General features: G+C 47.9%; 1 protein-coding gene across 5 annotated transcripts in view; it reads right to left on the bottom strand.

Moving 5' to 3' along the window:
- The window catches only part of MAP1A (microtubule associated protein 1A), a 55,595-nt gene that overhangs the window by 15,511 nt on the left and 18,840 nt on the right, over positions 1-21,244 (bottom strand). For 4 of the 5 annotated variants that reach the window (XM_052672378.1, XM_052672381.1, XM_052672377.1 and 1 more), the window contains 2 exons: positions 1,048-1,130; positions 244-384 (listed from right to left, as the gene is read on the bottom strand). In XM_052672378.1, coding sequence (XP_052528338.1) covers positions 244-384; positions 1,048-1,130 — 224 coding nt within the window. Of the gene's footprint in view, positions 1-243; positions 385-1,047; positions 1,131-15,274; positions 15,326-21,244 lie in introns of those variants that run through there. The other variant, XM_052672380.1, reaches the window with a different exon arrangement.

Here is a 21,244-nt window from a genome sequence, read left to right as displayed (position 1 = left end):
TCATTGCCTGAACTAATCCTCATTAACTGGCTAGCAAACAATCATACAGCAGTTTGCACACTTTTAGTACTGCGAGACTTTGAATTCTATTCAGATTCATTTTCTTTCCTGGAGCTTTTTTTAAAAAGTCAGGACTGCATCTCTGACACACAGGCGGTGGGACTGTACTGCGTGATAAGTAGAGCTACGTTTGATATCATTTCCAAGCTCCTTAGAGAAGGATTGAACTTACTGCTTACTCACCTCTGGGTCTGAAAGTATCTCAGCAAATTTCTGGTAAGTGAAGGTCCCTGTCTGCAGGACCAAGTCTCCTTCCTGGTCAGAGCTCTGACCACAGAAGATCAGTAGTTTGTGGGCTGATGAATCGCACACCAGCGAGCGGACCTGTTGCCATGAGACAGCGCTGTCACTAGTTTGATTTGCATTTTAAAAAGTTATCTGTATTCTTCAGCATACAGAAGAGAGGACAACCACACAGAGAGTGAAAACAGTTCCAGGTGATATTAACATGCTATTTACAAAGAGCCAAAATGTAAGTTTCCTATACAGGGAAGGCAGTTCCACTGCCCACCTGACGCAGCTCAGCGTCACGTTGTAATTCACATTAGGAAAGTAGGCCAGAGTTAAAATGTTTGGCATTACATTGCCATGTCAGATTGGTGCATTTGGACTCTCATCAAACTAGAATGCTCAGGGTTCAGAAACCTTCCACCCTGTTCATTGGGAAGCTCTACGAGCTCCCAAGAAATAATTAACATCAAACAATTCTAGAGGCGCTGACTGCTCCAGGAAGCGTCTCCTTCCCACAGGGCTGGGACAGGAGGAACCAACTGTTCCTGTGTGTCTCCTTGTGTAGCAGTAATCCCTGCCCCAAAATACTGGCTCACAGTACACATCTTGCTGGCAAACCAGAACATCTGGTGTCATCACATCCTGCAGCAGATTGGCCGGGTGGCTGAGGTCGTGCTAAATGTGATCATGATCTTCTGTGTTAAACATCAGCCAGGAATCTGACACGGAGGAAATCCCCCAGCACCAGGTTCTTACCTCGGACACAATGCTGTCCACATTGGGGTTTACCAGGATCACTGTCTCCAGAGTATCACTCCGGTGATGGAGGGTTCTTTGGCCTAAAAATAAAACAGGAAAAGAGAAGCTGGTAAGAAAACAACTGTATTCCAATGTTTAAGCTTCTTAAATTTCACTTCAACATGACTTTGATTGCAAAGATACAACTTACATTCCAGACGCAATTTAGTAAACAAGTATGACAGACCAAAGCAAACCTTTTCAGGTAACAAAAAAAAAAATCTTAGTTATGGATTAGCATAATTTGCAACTCAACTCCAGTGTGTTCTGAAGTTCACTGTGCCTGATATGTCAAACCACTGCTTGTGCCAGACAGCTGCACTCCACACACTGACACAGATTGATTATCTCACCCAAACAGAAGTATTTTCATAGAATCTATGAATGGCCAGGGTTGAAAAGGACCACAGTGCTCATCCAGTTCCAACCCCTGCTACGTGCAGGTCGCCAACCAGCAGCCCAGGCTGCCCAGAGCCACATCCAGCCAGGCCTTGAATGCCTGCAGGGATGGGGCATCCACAGCCTCCTTGGGCAGCCTGTTCCAGTGCCTCACCTCCTTCTGGGTGAAAAACTTCCTCCTAATATCCAACCTAAACGTCCCCTGTCTCAGTTTGAGACCATTCCCCCTTGTTCTATCACTATGAACCCACATAAACAGTTGCTCCCCCTCCTGTTTATACGCTCTCTTTAAATATCGGAAGGCCACAGTGAGAAATTTTTCCCTCATTGCATACACCATGGAGAGGTATCTATGGATGTTATCCAATCTTTAGTCACCACAAGGTTTTGAAAGCCAGCTGATGAAGGTGACTGCCAACTCACCCTTCACTAGAGTGGTGCAGCACTGAAACCAAATTTCTTGTCATTAGTAAGTTTCTTTTCCCCTTAGTGAGGTTTTGTGTATGTGTGTGTTTTCTTTAAACCCACACTACTAGAAATGAACTGCTGCTATGAAAAGATCTGGAATTCCTGCTCTGCTGTCTCTCTCATGTATGAATTGCAAACAGGCACCCAGACAAGAATCTGCCAAAGACCAAGAGCCTGGTAGTGCAAAAAGGCACTCAGGATGGGAATTACATGGGGATTTGGCAAGATATTGACATAACCAGGGCCCTGATCAGTTTTTTTGTTTTGTTTGTTTTTTTGTGTGTTTTTGTTTTTTTGTAAGAAAGATCAGTGCCTGCTGTCCTGAAAGGGAGGGTTCTCAGGCCCAGAGCACGCTCAGTGTGCACACGAGCATCCTATCCTTCCAAGTACCAGGTACCAAAGCGCCCCAGAGGCAATGCCAGCCCAAGGGCTGCAGGCAGCCTTGGGGGACAAAAGCAGCTGCAGGAGAGGGGCTATCTGCAGGACTAACAGGCATTGAAACACTGCTGCTCTTTGCCATGCCTGTCATTCAAGCCTAAGCAGCTGAGCTGTCACTGCTGAGAGGGGCAAACAAAGCAGGGTTTGTTAGCATTCTGCTCACATCCTCCCACCCCATAGAGGAGCTGCCCCCTTCATACTTGAAAGAAAGAGTTCAAGCTATGGAACCAGCAGCTGTGGCAGATGGAAGGCACAAATGGTGAGGGGCCACGAAGATGATTAAGGGACTAAAGTGTTTTCATACGAGAGGCTGAGAGCATGAATGCTGCTTAGGCTAGGAAAAAAAAGCTGGGGGAGGGGCAAGGAGATTATCAGTGTTTACAAATAATGATGGTAGGGAATGAAGATAAAGCCAGACTCTTCTCAGCGGTATCCCGTGACAGAACAAGAGGAAACAGGCACAAATTAAGAGACATGCTGTTCCATCTGAGGACAAGAAAACACTTTTCTACCATGAGGGTGGCCAGATGCTGGAACAGCACATACAGAGAGGTGCTGGAGATTTCAGTTAGGCTGTGGAAGAGTTTTCCTTCCAATTTTTTAGAGGAGAAGCATCCACTGTCAGCCCACTGTCCACACATACAGGAATTTGAAACTGATCTCTGAAAATCAGGACAGCAAAAGTCTGAGCTCTGCCCAGCTGGCTGCACTGGAGAGGTCTGCAGGATAAGGACGCTGTGCCTCAGCTGCTCAGAGGCAGCCCGGTGACAATGGGAAGAGATCAGGCCAGGAGAGCAGCACGCCTGCACTGGGCCACAGCACAGCCTTTTCTTCCTGAATGCCTTTCAGACCTACAGTTGCATGGATGCAGGCATGGCAGCCAAGGGAAGGCCAGCCGTCCCAAAGCCCTTTGCTGGCTGCTCCCTCAGTACAGGCCTGCAGAAGAAGATTTAAACACATGGACTGGAGCATCCTTCTTACAAAAACTACAACAGAAATCAGTGGTGTTGCAACCAACACTGCAGACAGTAACTGAAAACACTCTGGGCCATTGCCATTGTCCATTAACTAGATTAACTAGAGCTCCATTATAGTGAAATGCACGCCTGGAAATCTCACCGCAAATGGGAGAACCCTGCATCTACATTTACTGTATGGAAAATATTCTCCTAAAGCTCATGAGAACTGCCATCTTCAACTTGCCTGGAACAAACACAGCAACACCCCAATCCGACCACAGATCCCCATTCCCTGCTCAGCCCTCTCCAGTCCTGCTCACTCATTGCATACGTGAAATGAAATATCCTCTCCACCAGAAGCTGTGAGTAAATTTCATTAATATTGAAATCTTTCTTTCAGATGAATCTTCACTTTGTGCATCCAGACACATTCTAATTAGTGCAGTTATCATAATGCCGACGCATTTCCAGAGAACACTTCTCTCCATCATAGCCCTGCCAAGACAGAAACAGCCCAGGCTTTGCCATTAGTTTCTTAAAACTTGAGTTTCCCTGGACGCCCATCACTAATTCCCAGAACTCCTCTATTTCTGCTCCAGCCCTCAGGAAGAGTAAGAGCACAAGCATCAAAACAAGAATGACACAGAAGACTCACAGGGGTGGCATTATTGCATATTTTGTATTATTCCCTATTATATTTCATCACAACACAGCCTGACTTGAGCTTTGCACCAAATAAAGACCTTCAGTTAGAGCTGTACAGCATTATCAAAATTTCACTCTGGTGACACAATTAACTGTGCTATTACAACAAACTGGGAAGGTTTAATTATTACAGAGTGCTTAATCTTGTATTTTTGGACAGTAACTTTAACACGAGATCATGACGACTGCTCCCTTTAGTTGCATAAGTTCCTCACAGTCATTTCTAGATATAAGCAACTGAGTCATCTGCAAATTTAGCCACCTCCATTTTCATCTCAACTCCTTTTCTTATCATTAGCCTACCCATCAACTTTGTACTCAGTACAAAATCATGAAGCCCTTGTATTTCACCGCTGGATGTGTCACAGACTTGGATGTACAAATTGTTTTCCGTCTCAGCTAGTTTCTGACTCCTGGCATCAGTTGTCTTTTACTCACACAAAGCGCTTGCTGCATATCATAAGTAAAATTTCATACATAAATGCCTCATTCATGACCTCACTGAAAGTTTCCAAGACAGAGAAGGGGTATTCTCCTCTTGCACAAGGATCACATTACTTACTATTGCTCAGAAGTAATGCACTTTCATTCTGAAGGACTGCAGAATGCATGCATAAAGCTCTTCTTCTACGCGGCAGCCACCTTTTATACAGAAGTCAGCAGGAACTGCCCACAATGCATTACCCAATAACATCCCAGAGGTGACGAGCAACAGCTAGGCAATAGCAGAAGTGCTAGAGTTATTTCCAAGGGGCATTTCAGGACCTGCAGGCTGCATTCAAGCAGAGGGAGGAAAAGTCTATTTTCTTTTTCCAGTTTTTAAGGAGGATATGTATGTGGTGTAGAATCAGATTGGTTTTGTTCCAGGAAACCAAGCACCAACACCTTGGCACTAGTATGAATTATCCATCCAGGGACATCTATGCATGCAAAGAGAGACCATAAGAGAATGAAGGTCCTGACCCCGCTTTTAGTGCTCAAGCGAAGAGGACCATGCAGGGAGGTCAGTCTAGGCTGGAGCGCTGTGCTTTAAGGCCACTATGTCACAAATAGATCGACCAAGAAAGAGATGGTCCTAGAAGCAGAGTGACAGCCCTGGAGGCCCTCGTGCTGCCAACATAGATCCTTGTATGTAAGGTGTATCGCCGCTCTGACTGAAAGCACCCAGAAGGCCTGTTGCTGAACAGCAAAAGTCGGGCTGGCCTAAAGGCTAACGAGTATAGCTGCAGAGCTGCTGCTTTGCTTGCTTTCACCTTTCAGAACATCACATCTCAGATGTCATTCTGTTGATGATAGTTACAACTCGGTGGTACGACATAAGAGACCAATGGTCAGGTTAGCATTCCCAGGTTCTCATCTCATCTTTAGGTAGAGCTCTAAGGAGGCAGCTTTCCAGGGAGGCTGTGGTGAACTCAGCCAAACCCCAACAATCCGTGTATAAGGGCCAGAAAAACGATTAAAGGACAGGCATACCTCTGATGCAGGGAAAGCTGAAACAGCTGGGACTGTTTAGCCTGAAAGAGACCTCGTCAGTGCCTGCAGGTATCTGATGGAGGCATGCAGCCTGCGTTACGCAGCTCATAGGACCCTGGTATGAACGGGACATAGACTGTTCATCTGACCATAGACACCAATCCTGGCACATCCAGGGGGCATTCTTTATTCCTCTTTACCTTTCTTATCTTCCTACACCCTTCACTTCCTTCACCCCTGGAATTATCTGGGATTAATAGGCCAGGTTGCACCTGTAAAGCAAACATCAATAGGCCCTAGATTGTTCTTTGGGTCAGCTCCTTTTGCAGCAAAGAGCTGAGCCTTGGGACACATCATCTTCCTGATGCCCTGTGAAATAAAGGTTCATTTTTGATGACAGTCAAAGCATACAAGAGGGTTCTCAGGGTGCATGCATTTGCATAATTAACATGAGCTACTGTGAGCTGAAAGGCTGCCATTTCTTCATTCTAAAATGGCGCCGTAACACTGAGGTGATCACTGACTCTCTCAATCTGCAGCTACAAAGCCTTCAACTGCAGCTCCTTCAGTGCTCACAAAAAAAAAATAAAAAAAAATCCAGCCCCAAATAGGGTCCATTCAGAGAAAATGAAACAATATATTCATTCACAATGCTCCAGAACTGAAACAAGAGCAGCAAGCTGCATCTCCTTGGGAGAGAGACAGATTACTGAGCAGGATCCTGCTTCCTCTCCCCTCTGTGCAAACACGCCTCCTTACCACCTACTGCAACACAGACCCACTCCTGCGCAAGGAAACCCCTGCATCGTTCAGAGAGAAGAGCAAGCATTCTTTCTGGAAGCACTGTCCTAAGCACTACACCTGCAGGCACACGGCTGCTGAAGCTCCTTCCTCCAGCAAGCAAACCAAACAGCACACAGCCAGCACGACCAGTCCTGGCTGGAGGAGATTTGGAAGCTCTGCCAGCAAGTCAGATGGGCTCAGGAATTAAAAAAAAATAAACGGGAAGATCGCTTTGGCTGCCAGCACACACACCAGCAAAGTCACAGCTCAGTGCTCCTTCACCTGCAGGCTGACTGCTTCACCTGGGCATCCTTGCTGTACTGCAGCAGTCACAGGCGGGAGGGCAGACAGCCCTCAGTGCAGGCTTTGATGCTTCCACAGCTGTGAGCAGAAACAGGCAAACGGTGGGCTGCCACAGCCCCAAAAGCACAAACAGGAGTTTGTTATGGAGCAGCATGAGGAAAGCTCCACACAGCTACCCTGTTGCCTGTATGCTCAGAGCATGCGTGAGGAGAATCCTCAATACATTTAACAAGAAATCACTCCACAGAGGAGTGGGCTGAGAAGACTGGAATGCCTGGTAGGGCATTTGTGGTGGATTCTAGAAAAAAAGGATTCTGGGAAAATTCTATTTTAAAGAACTGTCATTCCCTTTTTGGGGGGCAGAGGGAAGGAGCTGCTGTAAGCAGAACATCTCTGCTGCAGTGCCTGGCCCTGTGCAAGCAATAGCAACTGCCACAAACATGGCACATAAAGCAAAGAGCCATATCTCATTCTCATCTGACCTTTAGAGGACAAGCAGGAGTCTAGAAACTGCCAGCATCAGCCTGGCTGAGCGAAGTAGGCAGCTTCTGCTTCTGGGAACTCAGCCACGCAGAAAACAGCCACCTTCAGATTGTGAGTTATGGCCAGAATGCATCTCCACGCAGGAGGAAGGGAACCTGGGCAGCTCCTCAGATGCTGAAGGACAGAGCACAGCTCACAATCTCCATTAGCTCCCACAAGCTGTAAATTAGAGCCCAAACCTGACACAGCACTTATGTAAAAAATCATTTTACTAATGATCTGTTTTAACTAATATTTTAACTTCAAAGCAAAATACTAAGTTGTTTAGATTACAACAGAATATTTACTTGAACAAAATATCAGCTAAAATTACTGATAAAAGCAGTTACTTTTTTTTCTTTTTCTTAAAATAGTAGCGATTGCTGCTATTTTAAGAATATACATCAGTTTTCACTCTCTTTTCTCTCAAAAATTTGAGAAAATTCTTCTCAGGATATTCTATTTATATACATATAATCCCACAGAAAATCCCAGCTCCTCTTTCTGTCCAAGAAAACAGCTGTGTTGGGTTCAGCACACATTCCGATTGAGAAGACATAATAGGGTCACCACACTCCACCAGTTTAAAACTCTGCTCTTTCTTACCGTGATGACTTTGCTCTCTGGGTCACCTTTCTATTCCTCCTGACAGCCCCACGCACCCTCCAGTTCAGCACTGCCCATGCCTACAACCAAGGCAATGCCTGCATCCCAGCCCCGATGTGCTGCAGAGAAGCATTAAGGACATGGGAGGAGCACGGACGTCTGTCTCCATCCTTGCATCCATGGAGGGACACAGCCCACGAGAAGGTGGCACAGAGGGCTGCGCTTGGCCACTTCCCTCGGGAGATCGGCAACCTCAGCATGAGCCACTGCCTGCCCAGGAAGGAGCAGGGCCTCCCAGCCCCTTGGCTGACCTCAGTCTCTTCTGTACACACAGTAGAAATGGTCACTGGCACAGAGATGCAAACAGAAGCATCGCACATCTGTGTCCCAAACACCAGCCCACACGGTGAGCATCTTTGCTCCTTCCTTCTGCAGCTCTGTCATTTAAGCTTTCTAGAGTGACTCAGCAGCTGAGAATGATGAGGTACTGCTATCAGATAGCATGAAGTACTGTATGCGTGAGGTTTTACAGAAGTTTCAGGATAGTGTAACTACCAGAACATGTATAGATATGATCACCCTACTCTGCTCAGCACTTGTCAGGAGACAGCTGGAGTGCTGTGCCCAGGTACGGTCCCCACAGTTCAAAACAGTGTTTGGAGAGACTGGAGAGGGACTAAAGGAGGTGCAGAAAGATGAGGGAAAGGCTGGAGAACCTGCCCATGAGGGAGGGCTGCAGGAGAAAGGCTGTTTCACCTTCAGAGAAGGCTCAGAGAGGTCCTCATCACCGCATGCACAGTACATAAAGGGCAGCCACAGAGAGGACAGATGCTCTGTCTTCACATACGACCACGCAGAGAGGACAAACGGCAACAGCTACAAGTTGCACTGGGAGGGCTTTGGTCCTAATGAAATAAACTTTTTTACAATGAGAGCAATCAATCATTGGAACAGCCTCCTCAGAGATACAGTAGAATCCCCATCACTGGAAGTTTCCAGGATGCAGTTAGATGGAGTGATAGATTGTCTCATCCCTTTTCCCCACAAAAGGTTGGACCTGATGATGTTTTGGTATCCCTCCCAACCTATGACTGTGACTCTGAATATTAGGACACCAAATCACATAATGAGAATCATGGCAGCACTGAATTAAGACCCCGTGAATGTGGAGCAGGAAATGCCTCAAATGAAGCTACTCAAGGGAAACAGAGTCAAAGTGTGAAATGAAATGATTATGGTAACACTAAACAGGACAGAGAAAGGGAGAAAAAAAAGCTGTCAATGGAACTAAGCAGTCATTAGGGTCAGAAAACAAGTTGGTGAAAGAACTAGACAGCAACAGTTTGAAGACAATGGGAAAGCACAGCACATTAAATGAATTACTGTCAAAACCAGCAGTGTGGAGATCAACACAATGCAAGAGGAGCACAAACTGGTGTGAAGGAAAGAAGAAAAGTCTGGAATTGTTTCCAGAAGGACCATTGCCAGGTCTGTCAGGATGGAAAGCGTTGAGGCGCGCGAAGGAACATTCAGGTTTCCACTGGTGGATCTGAATGAAGGTGCTTAAAAGCTTCCCTTGCCATAGTGCCACTTCTCAGCACAACTGACTGTGCTTTAGGGTGAGGACGGGCTGCGCAAGGAGTGACCGCCTTCCCACAAAACACCAAGAAGATGAACCAGCAACCAGGCAAGAGATGGAAGGGAAACATTTAAGGTATGGCAGGCAGTTGCCATTTGCTACATCTCAAGAGATACTCTCTCCAGTCAATTGCCTGTGCTTTACTGTCTTGCCTGAGATGTTTTCCTGCCATCTACAGCTCCTCTCCCAGGCAACTTCTATTTCTATACTGCGCCAGCTATAGCAACCATCTCACTGCTTTTTAATTGCACATACTGTCTCACTTTTATGCTAAAGAGCAATTTGATAGCCCAGCCACTTTAGAACTGCTAATTGAAGGCAGATGTTCACTTTGGAAGCAGTTGTATCTATTTTCAGAAGTTACCATTCTAACCATTTGTTAAATGTCCCTCAGCTGGAAGCAGCACCACAGTTAAGCTGCATTAATAGGTAAGATGAACATTATTTTTTTTTCTAATTTGCCAGGTGCAGAATCAGCCTGGAGAGATGCTGTTCCCTGCAGCAGCTTTGCTGACTCAAGCTCTCCCTGCATCCTTGGCTGTGAAATAATGCAAAGTATTCACACGAATCAAGAACACAGCTCTGCATAATGGCATTATTTCCATCTGTGAGGAGCTGGAGGTATAGCTTATGAAATGACTCCACTAAAGCCCCACAAGGAAACCCAAGCACACCTTAAAACATTGCTCAACAGTCATCCTCGCTCCACCACCCCCAGTGGACTGATAGATGGTCCCTTTGAGGAGATGGTCATCCTAAGAAGCTTTTCTTCTCTCTCAGCTGACTGTATTGAAGATGACCTGCTGAATGCAGTCTCTATTTAAGACACAGTTATGAAACCACCTGCAGACTGCACGTACAGCAGTGATAAAGCACCAAAGCCTGCTTTCTGCCAGTGCTTGAGTAAAAAGCACCCATCCTCTGCCAACGCCCCTCCTAGTTGTGTTTTGGCCCTGCACTCCTGGATCTTGTTACCACTTCGTAAATTCTCTGCACGATCTGGATTCCTGGGATTTGATTCACAGCATGGAGTACAGTAATAATGAATATGGTACAGAAAGATACCTTAAAGGTTGCAGCTTCAAGGCCACCAGTCCATTCTGTAAGCAAATGCAGGGCTTGCCTGTTCAGAACGGAGAAGAGAAACACTTGAGAGAAGCCAAGGAGAGCCTGCACTGAGCTCACTGAAGTCGCGCTCCATAACTGGAGTCCCTTCTTCTTAGTGCTATCAAGCCTAGCCACACCTTTCAGCTTGCAGTCTGCACTGTGCAATCAGGGACTGCACTTACAAACCTGGGAAAATAAGGAGGATTGGAGCAGACCTCTGACATCAGGAGCACATTCGACTCAGAGCCCTACACTTGTTTGGCTCTCTCAGAGCTATGCAGGCACAGACCCCTTGCACAGTCCCACACATCCCATTTCTTTGAGGACTGCCTTTGCTTTAGAACATGGATGAGCGGCATGAAAGAATCTTCCTAACAATTAAAACTCCCATGCAAATCTAGCAGTCAGGATCCGAGTAAAAACACCCAGTGTTTGTACTCACCAGCCTGAAAGCTGCTTCTTCAAAAAGATGCCACGTATTTATTTGAAGTAATTTACTTCCTATGCAACCTGTAGAGTGCTCTCAATTTCTGCCCCCCTCCCCAAGTACCACAGTTAACCCTCCCACTCTGTTTAGGAGGCTCTTCAGAGTGCAGAACTAGCCAGACAGGAAGTGAATCGCTGACTGTGTGCCCGCTTTTCCTCCAAGATCAATATTAGTACCTGATGACAGGCTGACATTTCCGAGGCAACGTTAAAAGCAAAGATATTAAGGGCCTTTTCCTTCCAGTTTGTTCCTCAATTATTTAAGAATTTGGCAATGGCACTTAGCAGAGAATGGCACAAACATGATGGCCATATCCCAGTGAAACAAAGGCAGTGGAAAAGCTATTCAGGCAAAATCTTTTAACTGAATCTCTTAACCTGAAAGTTGGTAGATGAAACAAAGAGATCTAGACTTGCCAGTTACACTTCCATGCTTTTTTTTTTTTTTAAACCACCATTTATTTGTCCCTATGGCATTTGTGAAAAATAGCACCCAATATTTACGGCTTTAATTTTTTCACTGGAAGTCAAAATAGACTTTTCTCAAGACTACCGACATGGAAACACATTCCCAGTGCACTGATCAGTGCCTGTAGATCAGTTCTCCTCCTCTTTCAACTTCCCCTCCAGAGCCTCAAAGTTCACCAAACTCACAAAAACATTTCTTGTACTGAAGAATGCTGAAGCCACACAAAATCTTATTCACCCCAACCTATTGTGAAAACAGGGCACAAAGGAGTTTCTGGTTAATCTTGCAAAAGATATCACAAGAAGGCCCATAAAAGACATGTATAGAGAGAGATGTGCCTGTTATCAGAATGTCCTGTTGAACATTAAAGCCTACCCCACCTCTGACTCACGCCCTTCTTCCCATTTGAGATTCTCAGCCTTCGTCCCTGGAGAGGCACCATTCAAGCATTTATTTTCTAAAGTAAAGTCTCATTTCTATCGAAACAAAGACATTGGGGTGATGATGCTTTTTTGGAATGTACAAGTGGATCCAAACTGTATTCCCCACTAAAAAAAAACAAAAAAAACCACCACACAAAAAGATGCTAACTGAACACTGTACTATCCATTTGAGGAATTGACCCAGCAAGATTCAGAGGCTGTCTCTGAGCTTACAAATGTGCTGGCCAAGGACACCAATGCTCACATTTATTTGTGGATGAAGCCTAGGAGGGGCAGAGGCTTCCTTGCTAGTCATAACTAGCAAACACCAATTGGCCGCACGCGAGGAGACGGAAGCACAGCCTGAGTGGCTGTAAGTGGTGACTGCCCAGATGGCAGCCAAAAAGCACCAACTTGGATCACCTTCCTCTCCTACCCCACAGTTCTCACAAAATCTGTTGAAGTTCATCACCTTTAATATTCTACCAAACAAGAAAATGCTTGTTCTAGGCAAAGTGCATAAATTTGTAAGAGGAATCCACAGAACTCATCCAAGCAGCTCAACTTCACTCAACCTGTAACCGTTTCAAGATTTTTGAGAGTAGAAAAAACAATCCTTGGTTCCTTGGTTTCCCCCCCCCCAGACTCATTTTTAAATATGCACATAAAGCTTTTTCTCTTCCCTCCCATTCCCAGAGATGATCCATCAGCCCAGCAACTGCTGTCTCCCAACCCTTCCCAGGTACTTCTGCATAGCAAACACTGTACACCTAGAAGGCACACCCCTCCATTTTGTCACTACTTGTCACTATTGGGAAGTTCCAGTATGTTAGCTAGGACACCTTGTCTTCCATGTTTTCCCACAGCATCCTCTTTTGAAGGCCTGCAGGCCTCTCTCTCCTACCCATCAATGGAAGCCTGTGATAATGCACATGGCGTACTGGACTGCGCTTGCCAAGTGGGCAGTAGATCTCTGACACACACCAAGGTACGCTGCTGCATCCTTATTCGGCCGTTTGTTACTCTTCTGTGAGATACAGCTATCCCAGAGTTACCATGTATGCTTTGCATAAGAACACACACATACGAGCACAAGGCCACGTCCCACAAAAGCTCATGCTGAGGAACTCCTTTTCCACCCTCAGCCAGGTGCCCAGCCTCCCTCCTTCAGATGAGGTCCTCTGCAGTACTGGTTTGCACGCGCAGCTTGCTCGCTTTCATCGAGAACAACCCATGCTGGCTAATGCTCACTGTATTTGTGAGCTCAAGTCCATCACGCAGCCCCATTTCAGCTGAGAACATCACTAGGGAACACAAACAGAAGGAAGAACGGCAAAATGATGCAATAGGACATTCCTCTTATGGATTATCTCATCAGGAACAAAACTACTGCAGACCGGGCCTCAACAGAGCAAAGAAAAGGAGGGGAGAATAAAAGGGTTCCTAGCTGCTATACAACCGCTGTTTGCTGAAGGAACATAAGGACAGACACACAGCCTGGATGCAACTGACCAGACAGAGCAGTCAAGGAGACAGGGAGGATACTGACCTTATGCAGCAAAAAGTCCCCTACCTCATTGGAAGAAACAGGAACCCCCATCATTCTGGAGAAACGCCCAGCCTGCAGGGCTGCTCACAGCGGGACCGGAGATACTGGGAATAGAAGCAGCCGCATCTCTGAGATCAGAGTTTAAACTGGAGCTTGTTTTTTCTGCAGTCATAAGCCAGCAGGCACCAGCTGCAGAATTTGCCGCAGTGTGAGTGCGTGTTCCTGCGTGCGCGAGTGTGCAGCAGCCACGCTCCTCCCTCCGAGCTCACTGTGATAAATATGTCCCAGCTCCCTCCTCTTTCTCCTTCCTACATCACTGCGAGTCCAGCCCGACCACTCTCAGCCCCCGCACACAGCAGCCCTTCCCTCCTCTATTAAGAAAGCTTTTGTTGGCATCACTGCTGACTTTAACTGCTCCCCTCGGTCAGTGAAGTTCACCTCTCCTCCCTCACAGCCACAGCAGCACTCAGAACAGAGATCAGAAGATATACTGACAATCAGCAGCCTGGTAAGCCCAGCCCTGCGCCAGCTTCTCTCTCTTTCTCCAAATACCGTAGATAAAAAGCCCTATTTTAAAATGCTTCAATGAATATCAGCGCTAGCGTTCAGATGATTTAATCCTTTAATGAGATGTTCATTAGGTGCAATTCTAAGGGATGCCAAAGATATACTACAAAAAACACAGCACGTGTGTCACAGCACTGATGATGCACCTTCTGCCCACCTTAAAATGGGAGAAGCTGCCCTCCACAGCAGGGTGGGGGATAACAAAGGACCGCTCCCAGGAAAAAGAAAGTACTTTGCTGTTTTTGCTTCTAAAGCAAGAAATGCTTCCCTGTAGCCTGCTAGGACAAACACCCACTTCACCCCCGGCCACATTTCTTCTCTGCTGCCCTAGAAAGACTGCATCACATTCTAAAAGATCCTTCCTCCCCCACCCAGCTGCAAGTTTGGATGCTTTGTGGTTTCTCATCCTGGAAGAACACAGCTTGGAGCAGCTCAGAGCCAGACTTCAGCTACTTCAGCGCTCCTCACATGTGGGCGTGCAGCACCGAAGGGAAAAGGAACCTCAAGAGCGTCCCTGGACCTCTCTTCCCTCGAACCAGCGGTGAGGGTTAACAGCCCTCCCCCTCCCGCTAAGCACCGGCCACATTTCAGCATCAGTACTGGGTACGGCGTCAGCGGCTGTCACCGGGCCGGGTCCAAAGGCAGCGCGCAGGAGACGCCTCTGCCGCCCTCTCCCCTCTCGAGGCGCCCACCGGGGCGGGGCGCAGCGCCGCACCTCCCGACAAGCTGAACGCCCCTCCAGATTTTCTTCTGGATTCATCTCGATCCTTCCTTCTCCGCGCTGCTGACACGAGAGCAGCAAACAGCTGAGCAGCCGTGGAATTCAGCCGGCTCCTACACTCAATCCGCGAGCAGCCGAGAGGGGCGATGTCCTCACACAGACCGTGAATCCGAGCTCCACCTGCGGCAGCCTCGCACTCCGGCCATCGGTTCTCCCCCTCGCCCCCCAGTGGTCCCCCTCCACCACCCTCCTCCGCCTCCCAGTGAGGTGAGCGCACAGGGATGGAAAAGCGCATCTCCTGCGGACGGCTCTGCGGAGATATCCGCCCGCACAGGCAGCGGGCAGCACTCCCAGAGCGCCGCGCCGGGCAGCCCCCCGGCAACCCTCCGCTCCCGGGCACCCATCGCGCAGCCCGGGCCGAAGGGCTCTCTTGGCAGCCTCAAACAACCCCCGACCGAGAACAAAGCATTACTGCCCCCAACAGCGCGAGGGGCTTCTCACGGATCGCAGCCCGCAGCCTCCACTGCCCGCCCGAGCCACGGAGCCCCCGGGAGGGGCCGCGCACGTACCATCGTCTCCCGGCTCAGCGGCGGATGCCCGGAGAGCCGCAGCGGCGCGGACACCGGCGAGCTGCGCCGCGCAGCTGCTGTGTCAGGGCGAGCCGAGGGAGGAGCCGCCCGGCCCCCGCCCGCCCGCATTAACCCTCCTTGCGCTGCGCCTCTGGCAGAGGAAAACGCTGCGCTTCGGTGCCCCACGGCCTCGTGCCGCTCCTGTGCTGAGAAAGGCCGAGTTATGATCGTGACAATCTGGGCAAACGTGACCGCTGGAACTCGGCGCGCCCCAGAATACGTGGCAACAGACGGACTCCTGCACACAGTTCTCGTCTTAGCAGAATATTCTCTCCCCCAGCTGCTCACACACGGGCTGCTCCTCACTGAGCGCCCCACAGCAAGGGCGCTCCCCACCTCATCTGAGGGTTTGGATCAATTCAAGCAGTACCTCGCGCCTTCCTCCAGCTGCAGATCAGCTCTAACTGAGGAGCAGCAATAGGAGCCTTCAGGAGCAGCATCCTCTTACAGCCAGGCTGGCGATAGCCACGCCAGCAGCACGCCCCCACTATCTGCTTGCTGGTACACCGATGTGACAATGACAATTCTAAACCCCAGCCGAATGATGGACAGAACTTGAACGAGTAATGCAAAAATACCAACAACCTTACCTCTGCAGATTACTTCCAGCACAATGTTCAGAAAATTATTTAAACATTTAACTAAGAACCTTGTAACTCATCTCTTAACCACTACCAGAGCCTCCGGCTCATTGGACCTGCAGGGCACTACACAGAGAAACTTCCTCGTCCTTGCCCTGCTGGGCTCAGGCTATCGGTCCAGAACCAGAGGACTCCACAGCACAAGTTACACTTGGCACAGGAACTGCCAGTAGTGACTTTTTTCCCATAACAAGCACTGAAACTACTGCCAGTGTCCTGCTTGCCTTACACAAGACCTTATTCTTAAATTTTAAAATTAAGAAAGCTGGAGAGATCTTACCCACCCTATAGCAGGAAAGCATCTCACTGATCTTCCAAGGGCTCTCAGAGATAATGGAATGCTCAGGAATAGAAATATCACTGAATTTTGTTCAGATTTAAAACCAATGAGAACCTTCTCTTGGAGCTTTTGGCTGATGCAAATCAGCAGGTATCTGTGAACCTCGGTGAAAACTATCGCAGTGGAATCTAGTATCTAAGACCAAGGCATGCATGTGCTCTAAACAGGTAACACATCTTCAACCCTATTTAAAAAGGCCAAAGATTAAAGCTCTCTCAAGGAACAAATTTCAGCTTCACATTGACAAAAACAGCCCCACGCTATGGGAGCTGCCAAGTTGTTCCATTACCACCAGCACATCCCAGCCTTCTGCCTGACAGCTCCAACAGCAAAGCAGAGGCATCACCACCTGATGATGCCAGCAAACCTCTGAATGAAAAGCATGGAATTCTCAAAGCACTGAATTCTAACCTTTGTTAGCCCACATTTCAGCTTCTAAGGTCTCCTTACAGAAGGCTATCAAAGTGCCTCTGAGAGGAGAGGCAGCACTGCAGCTCTCTGTATGGAGAAGACTGCAGAACTATGCAAGGATCTGTTTGCACCTGCCCTCTTGGAGGATCTTTTCTTCCTTCCCACTTAATGACACACTGATTCTTTGCTTCCAAAAAACACCAATTTTTTTTGAAGACTGAGAAATCATTTTTAAAATCCTCTTCATTATCCTTATTTCTGACCAGGTACAATGCTTTTTACTGCTGTGGGGCTTTGCAAGGAATTTTTTTTTATTTACTTGTTCAGTTCACCTGAATCTTTCTGTGCAGTTATTTCATGGCTCTTTCCAGCTCGCTTCCTTATTCACAGGTATTGGTACCTTTTCTTCTATATGATTGCTTACATTCTGAAGATTTACTTCGCCCTTTCATCTGTACTGTGTAACTATCTGTCTGAAATGCAGTGACACCTTGTTAGTCCTCAAGAAGCTTTTGACCCCTAAAGCATTCTGTTCTCTCCATGCTTTGCAGGATTAGGCTACTTTTCCTTAATTTGACTGTAATATTTCCACCTTTCCAGTAGCTGAGGGCCTAGGGAGTGATTATCTGAGCTATTGAGAAGAGCCTGCTATAGACCTTGACTTGTTGTGGTAACTTGGGAAGTTTACACAGATGGATAACCCACGTCATCCATTACATTCAGCTGTTTATCATTTTCTTCAAATGTGTCAATTGCATCCTTAATGTAGATCCAGAAGGACTATAATTATCAGTCTCTTTTCCAATTTTTACTTTAAACAAACTCACTGGCCCTGCGAGTTTTCTTTGGCAATGCTCTGGTCTCATTTGTCCCAGAAAATAAGGTTTTAAAAATGGTGATCCTAATTTAACTCAGCAACTCAAAAGCTTTAGGGAAAATAGCGGATGACCTGACTAGAACTCTCAATGGAAAGGATAAAGAGGTTTATAAAAATCAAGGCTGCAGAACTGGAGCAATCATGAGCAGTACGGAAAGACCAGAAGGAACACAGGAGAAAGGGATTGAAGCAAATACTGGGGCACAGCAAGAACCAGCACGTTCCCTGCTTGAGCAGAGGATGACTCTGCAGCACCCAAAGGGCAGCTTAATGCAGCAGAGAGGAAGGAGGTGCCAGGAGCAAGTCCCAGCCACTTCGAGAAAAGACTGTTCCAAACATTTCCAGTAAGTAGCATAAGCCTACCCGAAGAAAAGCTCACACCTTCTATGCCTGTGGCTCCTGCATTGGCTGTACTCACTCAGCAGCCTTTGTCAGCATTGGACCCCACTGCACGCCCACAAGACTTCCACAGACCGAGGCACAGCAAAGCTTCTCACATATCTCAACAGATATACAGAAGAGAAGGAATAAACCAATCCAGCACCGGGAAATAACAAAGACATACAACCAAGGCAACCTGAAAGACGCCCCAAGAGCCAAAATGTGGTGCAAGATCCCTCCCCTGCTCTTCCATATAGGTTTAATTCCCTCAGATCCCATTCTCTCTCTGAACCAGCGATCTCTTGTAATAGGCACCAGCTACTCCAAGAAGGATCAGGTTCCTTCAGAGTTCCCACCCTAAGGCTTGAACAGAGACCAAAAGGCTGCTAACATCTTTAAGGGGACTGTCAGTCAAGAGGCACTGACTTAACAGGTGCCATTAGATATCTGTATAACAGATGTCATGCTGCTTTACAGAGAGGATATTTGTAGGACACCTCTGACAAACTCACAATGGGATCGCAGGAGGCAAACCAGCAACAATCAGAGGCAACTGTGAAGATAATGCAAACTGAAGGTAGGAATCTCACCTGGCAGCCAACCTCAAAGGAAGGCTGGAAAGAAAGTGCAATGGGTTTTAAAATTGCAATGTCACAGGTAGAACTTCCAGAATAAAATACACTTGGGAAAGGTCGGAATATTCCAAATATACTCCTCCCACTGTTGTTACATGACTCAAGGCAAGGCTACAGAGGACTCTCTTAAAAAAAAGTACTGTTCTTATTAAACCATAGAATCATAGAATCACAAGGTTGGAAACGACCTACAAGATCATCTAGTCCAACCGTCTCCTCATCACCATTGCCACCACAAGCACTAAACCACATCACACAGCTCCTCATCCAGATGCCTCTTGACCACTGCCAGGGACGGCGACTCCACCACCACCCTGTGCAGCCGTTCCAGTGCCTGACCACTGAGAGAAAAAGTTCTTCCTTACGTCCAACCTAAACCTCCTCCGATACAGCTTGCGGCCATTGCCCTGTGTTCTGCTCATTGCCTGGGAGAAGAGGCCAAATCCCTCCTCACCACAACCTCCCTTCAGGAAGTCGTAGATTGCAATGAGGTCTCCCCTGAGCCTCTTCTTCTCCACACTGAACAATCCCAGCTCCCTCAGCCGCTCCTCATCAGCCCTGTGCTCCAGACCCCTCACCAGTTTCATTGCCCTTCTCTGCACACGCTCCAGAACCTCAACATCTTTCCTGTAGTGAGGAGCCCAAAACTGAACACAGCACTCGAGGTGCGGCCTCACCAGAGCTGAGTACAGGGGATGCTCACCTCCCTGCTCCTGCTGGCCACACCATTTCTAATGCAGGCCAGGATGCTGTCGGCCCTCTTGGCCATCTGGGCACACTGTGGGCTCATGTTCAGCCGAGCATCAACCAACACCCCCAGGTCCCTTTCCTTCTCACACTCATCCAGCCACTCATCCCCAATCCTATAACGCTGCATGGGGTTGTTGTGCCCAAAGTGCAAGACCCGGCACTTGGCCTTGTTGAACCTCATCCCATTCACCTCAGCCCAGTGATCCAGCCTGTCTAAATCTCTCTGAAGGGACGTCCTGCCCTCAGGCAGATCAATACCACCTCCCAGCTTGGTGTCACCTGCAAACTTACTGAGGGCGCACTCAACCCCTTCATCTAGATCATCAGTAAAGATATTAAACAGGATGGGCCCCAGTACCGACCCCTGGGGGACACCACTTGAAACAAATCGCCACCCGGACTTCATTCACCACAACCTGCTGGGCACGGCCCTCAGTCAGTTCCTTACCCAAAGAAATATGTATTTGTTCAGACCACAGGCAGCCAGTTTCCCCAGAAGAAGCCTGTGAGGGGCCATGTCAAAGGCTTTGTTGAAGTCTAGGAAAACTACATCAACAGCCCTTTCCTCATCTACCAGACTGGTCACCCAGTCATAGGAGATGAGGTTGGTCAAGCACGACCTGCCTTTCACAAACCCATGCTGGCTGGCTCTGATCCCCTAGACACCACGCACATGCCGTGCAATCTCATCCAAGATGATTTGCTCCATAACCTTCCCTGGCACTGAGGTCAGGCTAAAGTGCCTATAGTTCCCTGGATCCTCCTTATGGCCCTTCTTGAAGATGGGAGTCACATCAGCAAGCCTCCAATCCTCTGGGATCTCACCAGTTAATCAGGAGCATTGATAGATGACTGAGAGGGGCTCAGCAATCACCCCCGCCAGCTCCCTCAGCACCCGAGGGTGCAGCCCATCCGGTCCCATGGACTTGTGACAGTCCAGATGGAGGAAGAGCTCTCTGACTGTCTCCACCGGAATTGCTGGGGGCAAATTCTGTGCAGTGTCCCAGACTCCCAGATCAGGGCACGAAGAGCCCAGAGGATAACTGATCTGGCTGTCAAAGGCAGATGTAAAGAAAGCATTGAGGACCTCAGCCCTCTCCTTGTCCTCAGTGACCACATTCCCTGCTGCATCAAGTAGAGGATAAGAATTCTTTAGTTCTTCTTTTCCCGTTGATATATTTATAAAAGGATTTTTTATTGTCTTTTATCGCAGAGGCCAACCTGAGCTCAAATTGGGCTTTTGCCTTCCTAACTTCCTCCCTGCATACCTTAGCTACTTCTTTGTGATCTCCCCAAGTAGCCTGTCCCTTCTTCCAGAGGATGTAAACTCTCTTTTACTCCCTGAGTCTCAACAGTAATTCCTGGCTCATCCGCACCGGTCATCTTCCCCTGCAGCTCGCCTTACGGCACTCAGCACAGCCTGCTCTTGTGCCTTTGAGGTTTCCATCTTGAGGAGCATCCAGGCTTCCTGGGCCCCTTTGCCCTTGAGAAGCGACTCCCAAGGGACCCGTGCTACAAGCGCCCTGAACAGGTCCAAGTCTGCCCTCTGGAAGTTCAAGAAGGTAGTTCTGCTGGCCACTCTTTTGACATCCCCAAGAATGGAGAATTCTACAATTCTGTGGTCACTCTGCCCAAGATGGTCCCCAGCCTTCATTTCTCCCACCAGTCCTTCTCTGTTAGCAAAGACCAGGTCCAGCAGGGCACCGTCCCTGGCAGGCTCTCCTACCAGTTGCGTAAGGAAGCGATCTTCCACGCAGTCTAGAAACCTCCTGAACTGCTTCCTCTGCACTGTATTATATTTCCAACATATATCAGGGAAGTTCAAGTCTCCCATCAGAACAAGTGCTGGCAGTCACGTGACTTCCACGAGCTGCT

Source organism: Tympanuchus pallidicinctus, unplaced genomic scaffold (assembly GCF_026119805.1).
Source record: "Tympanuchus pallidicinctus isolate F22 unplaced genomic scaffold, pur_lepc_1.0 scaffold12, whole genome shotgun sequence".
Classification (NCBI taxonomy): domain Eukaryota; kingdom Metazoa; phylum Chordata; class Aves; order Galliformes; family Phasianidae; genus Tympanuchus; species Tympanuchus pallidicinctus.
This window is presented reverse-complemented; position numbering and strand designations above follow the sequence as displayed.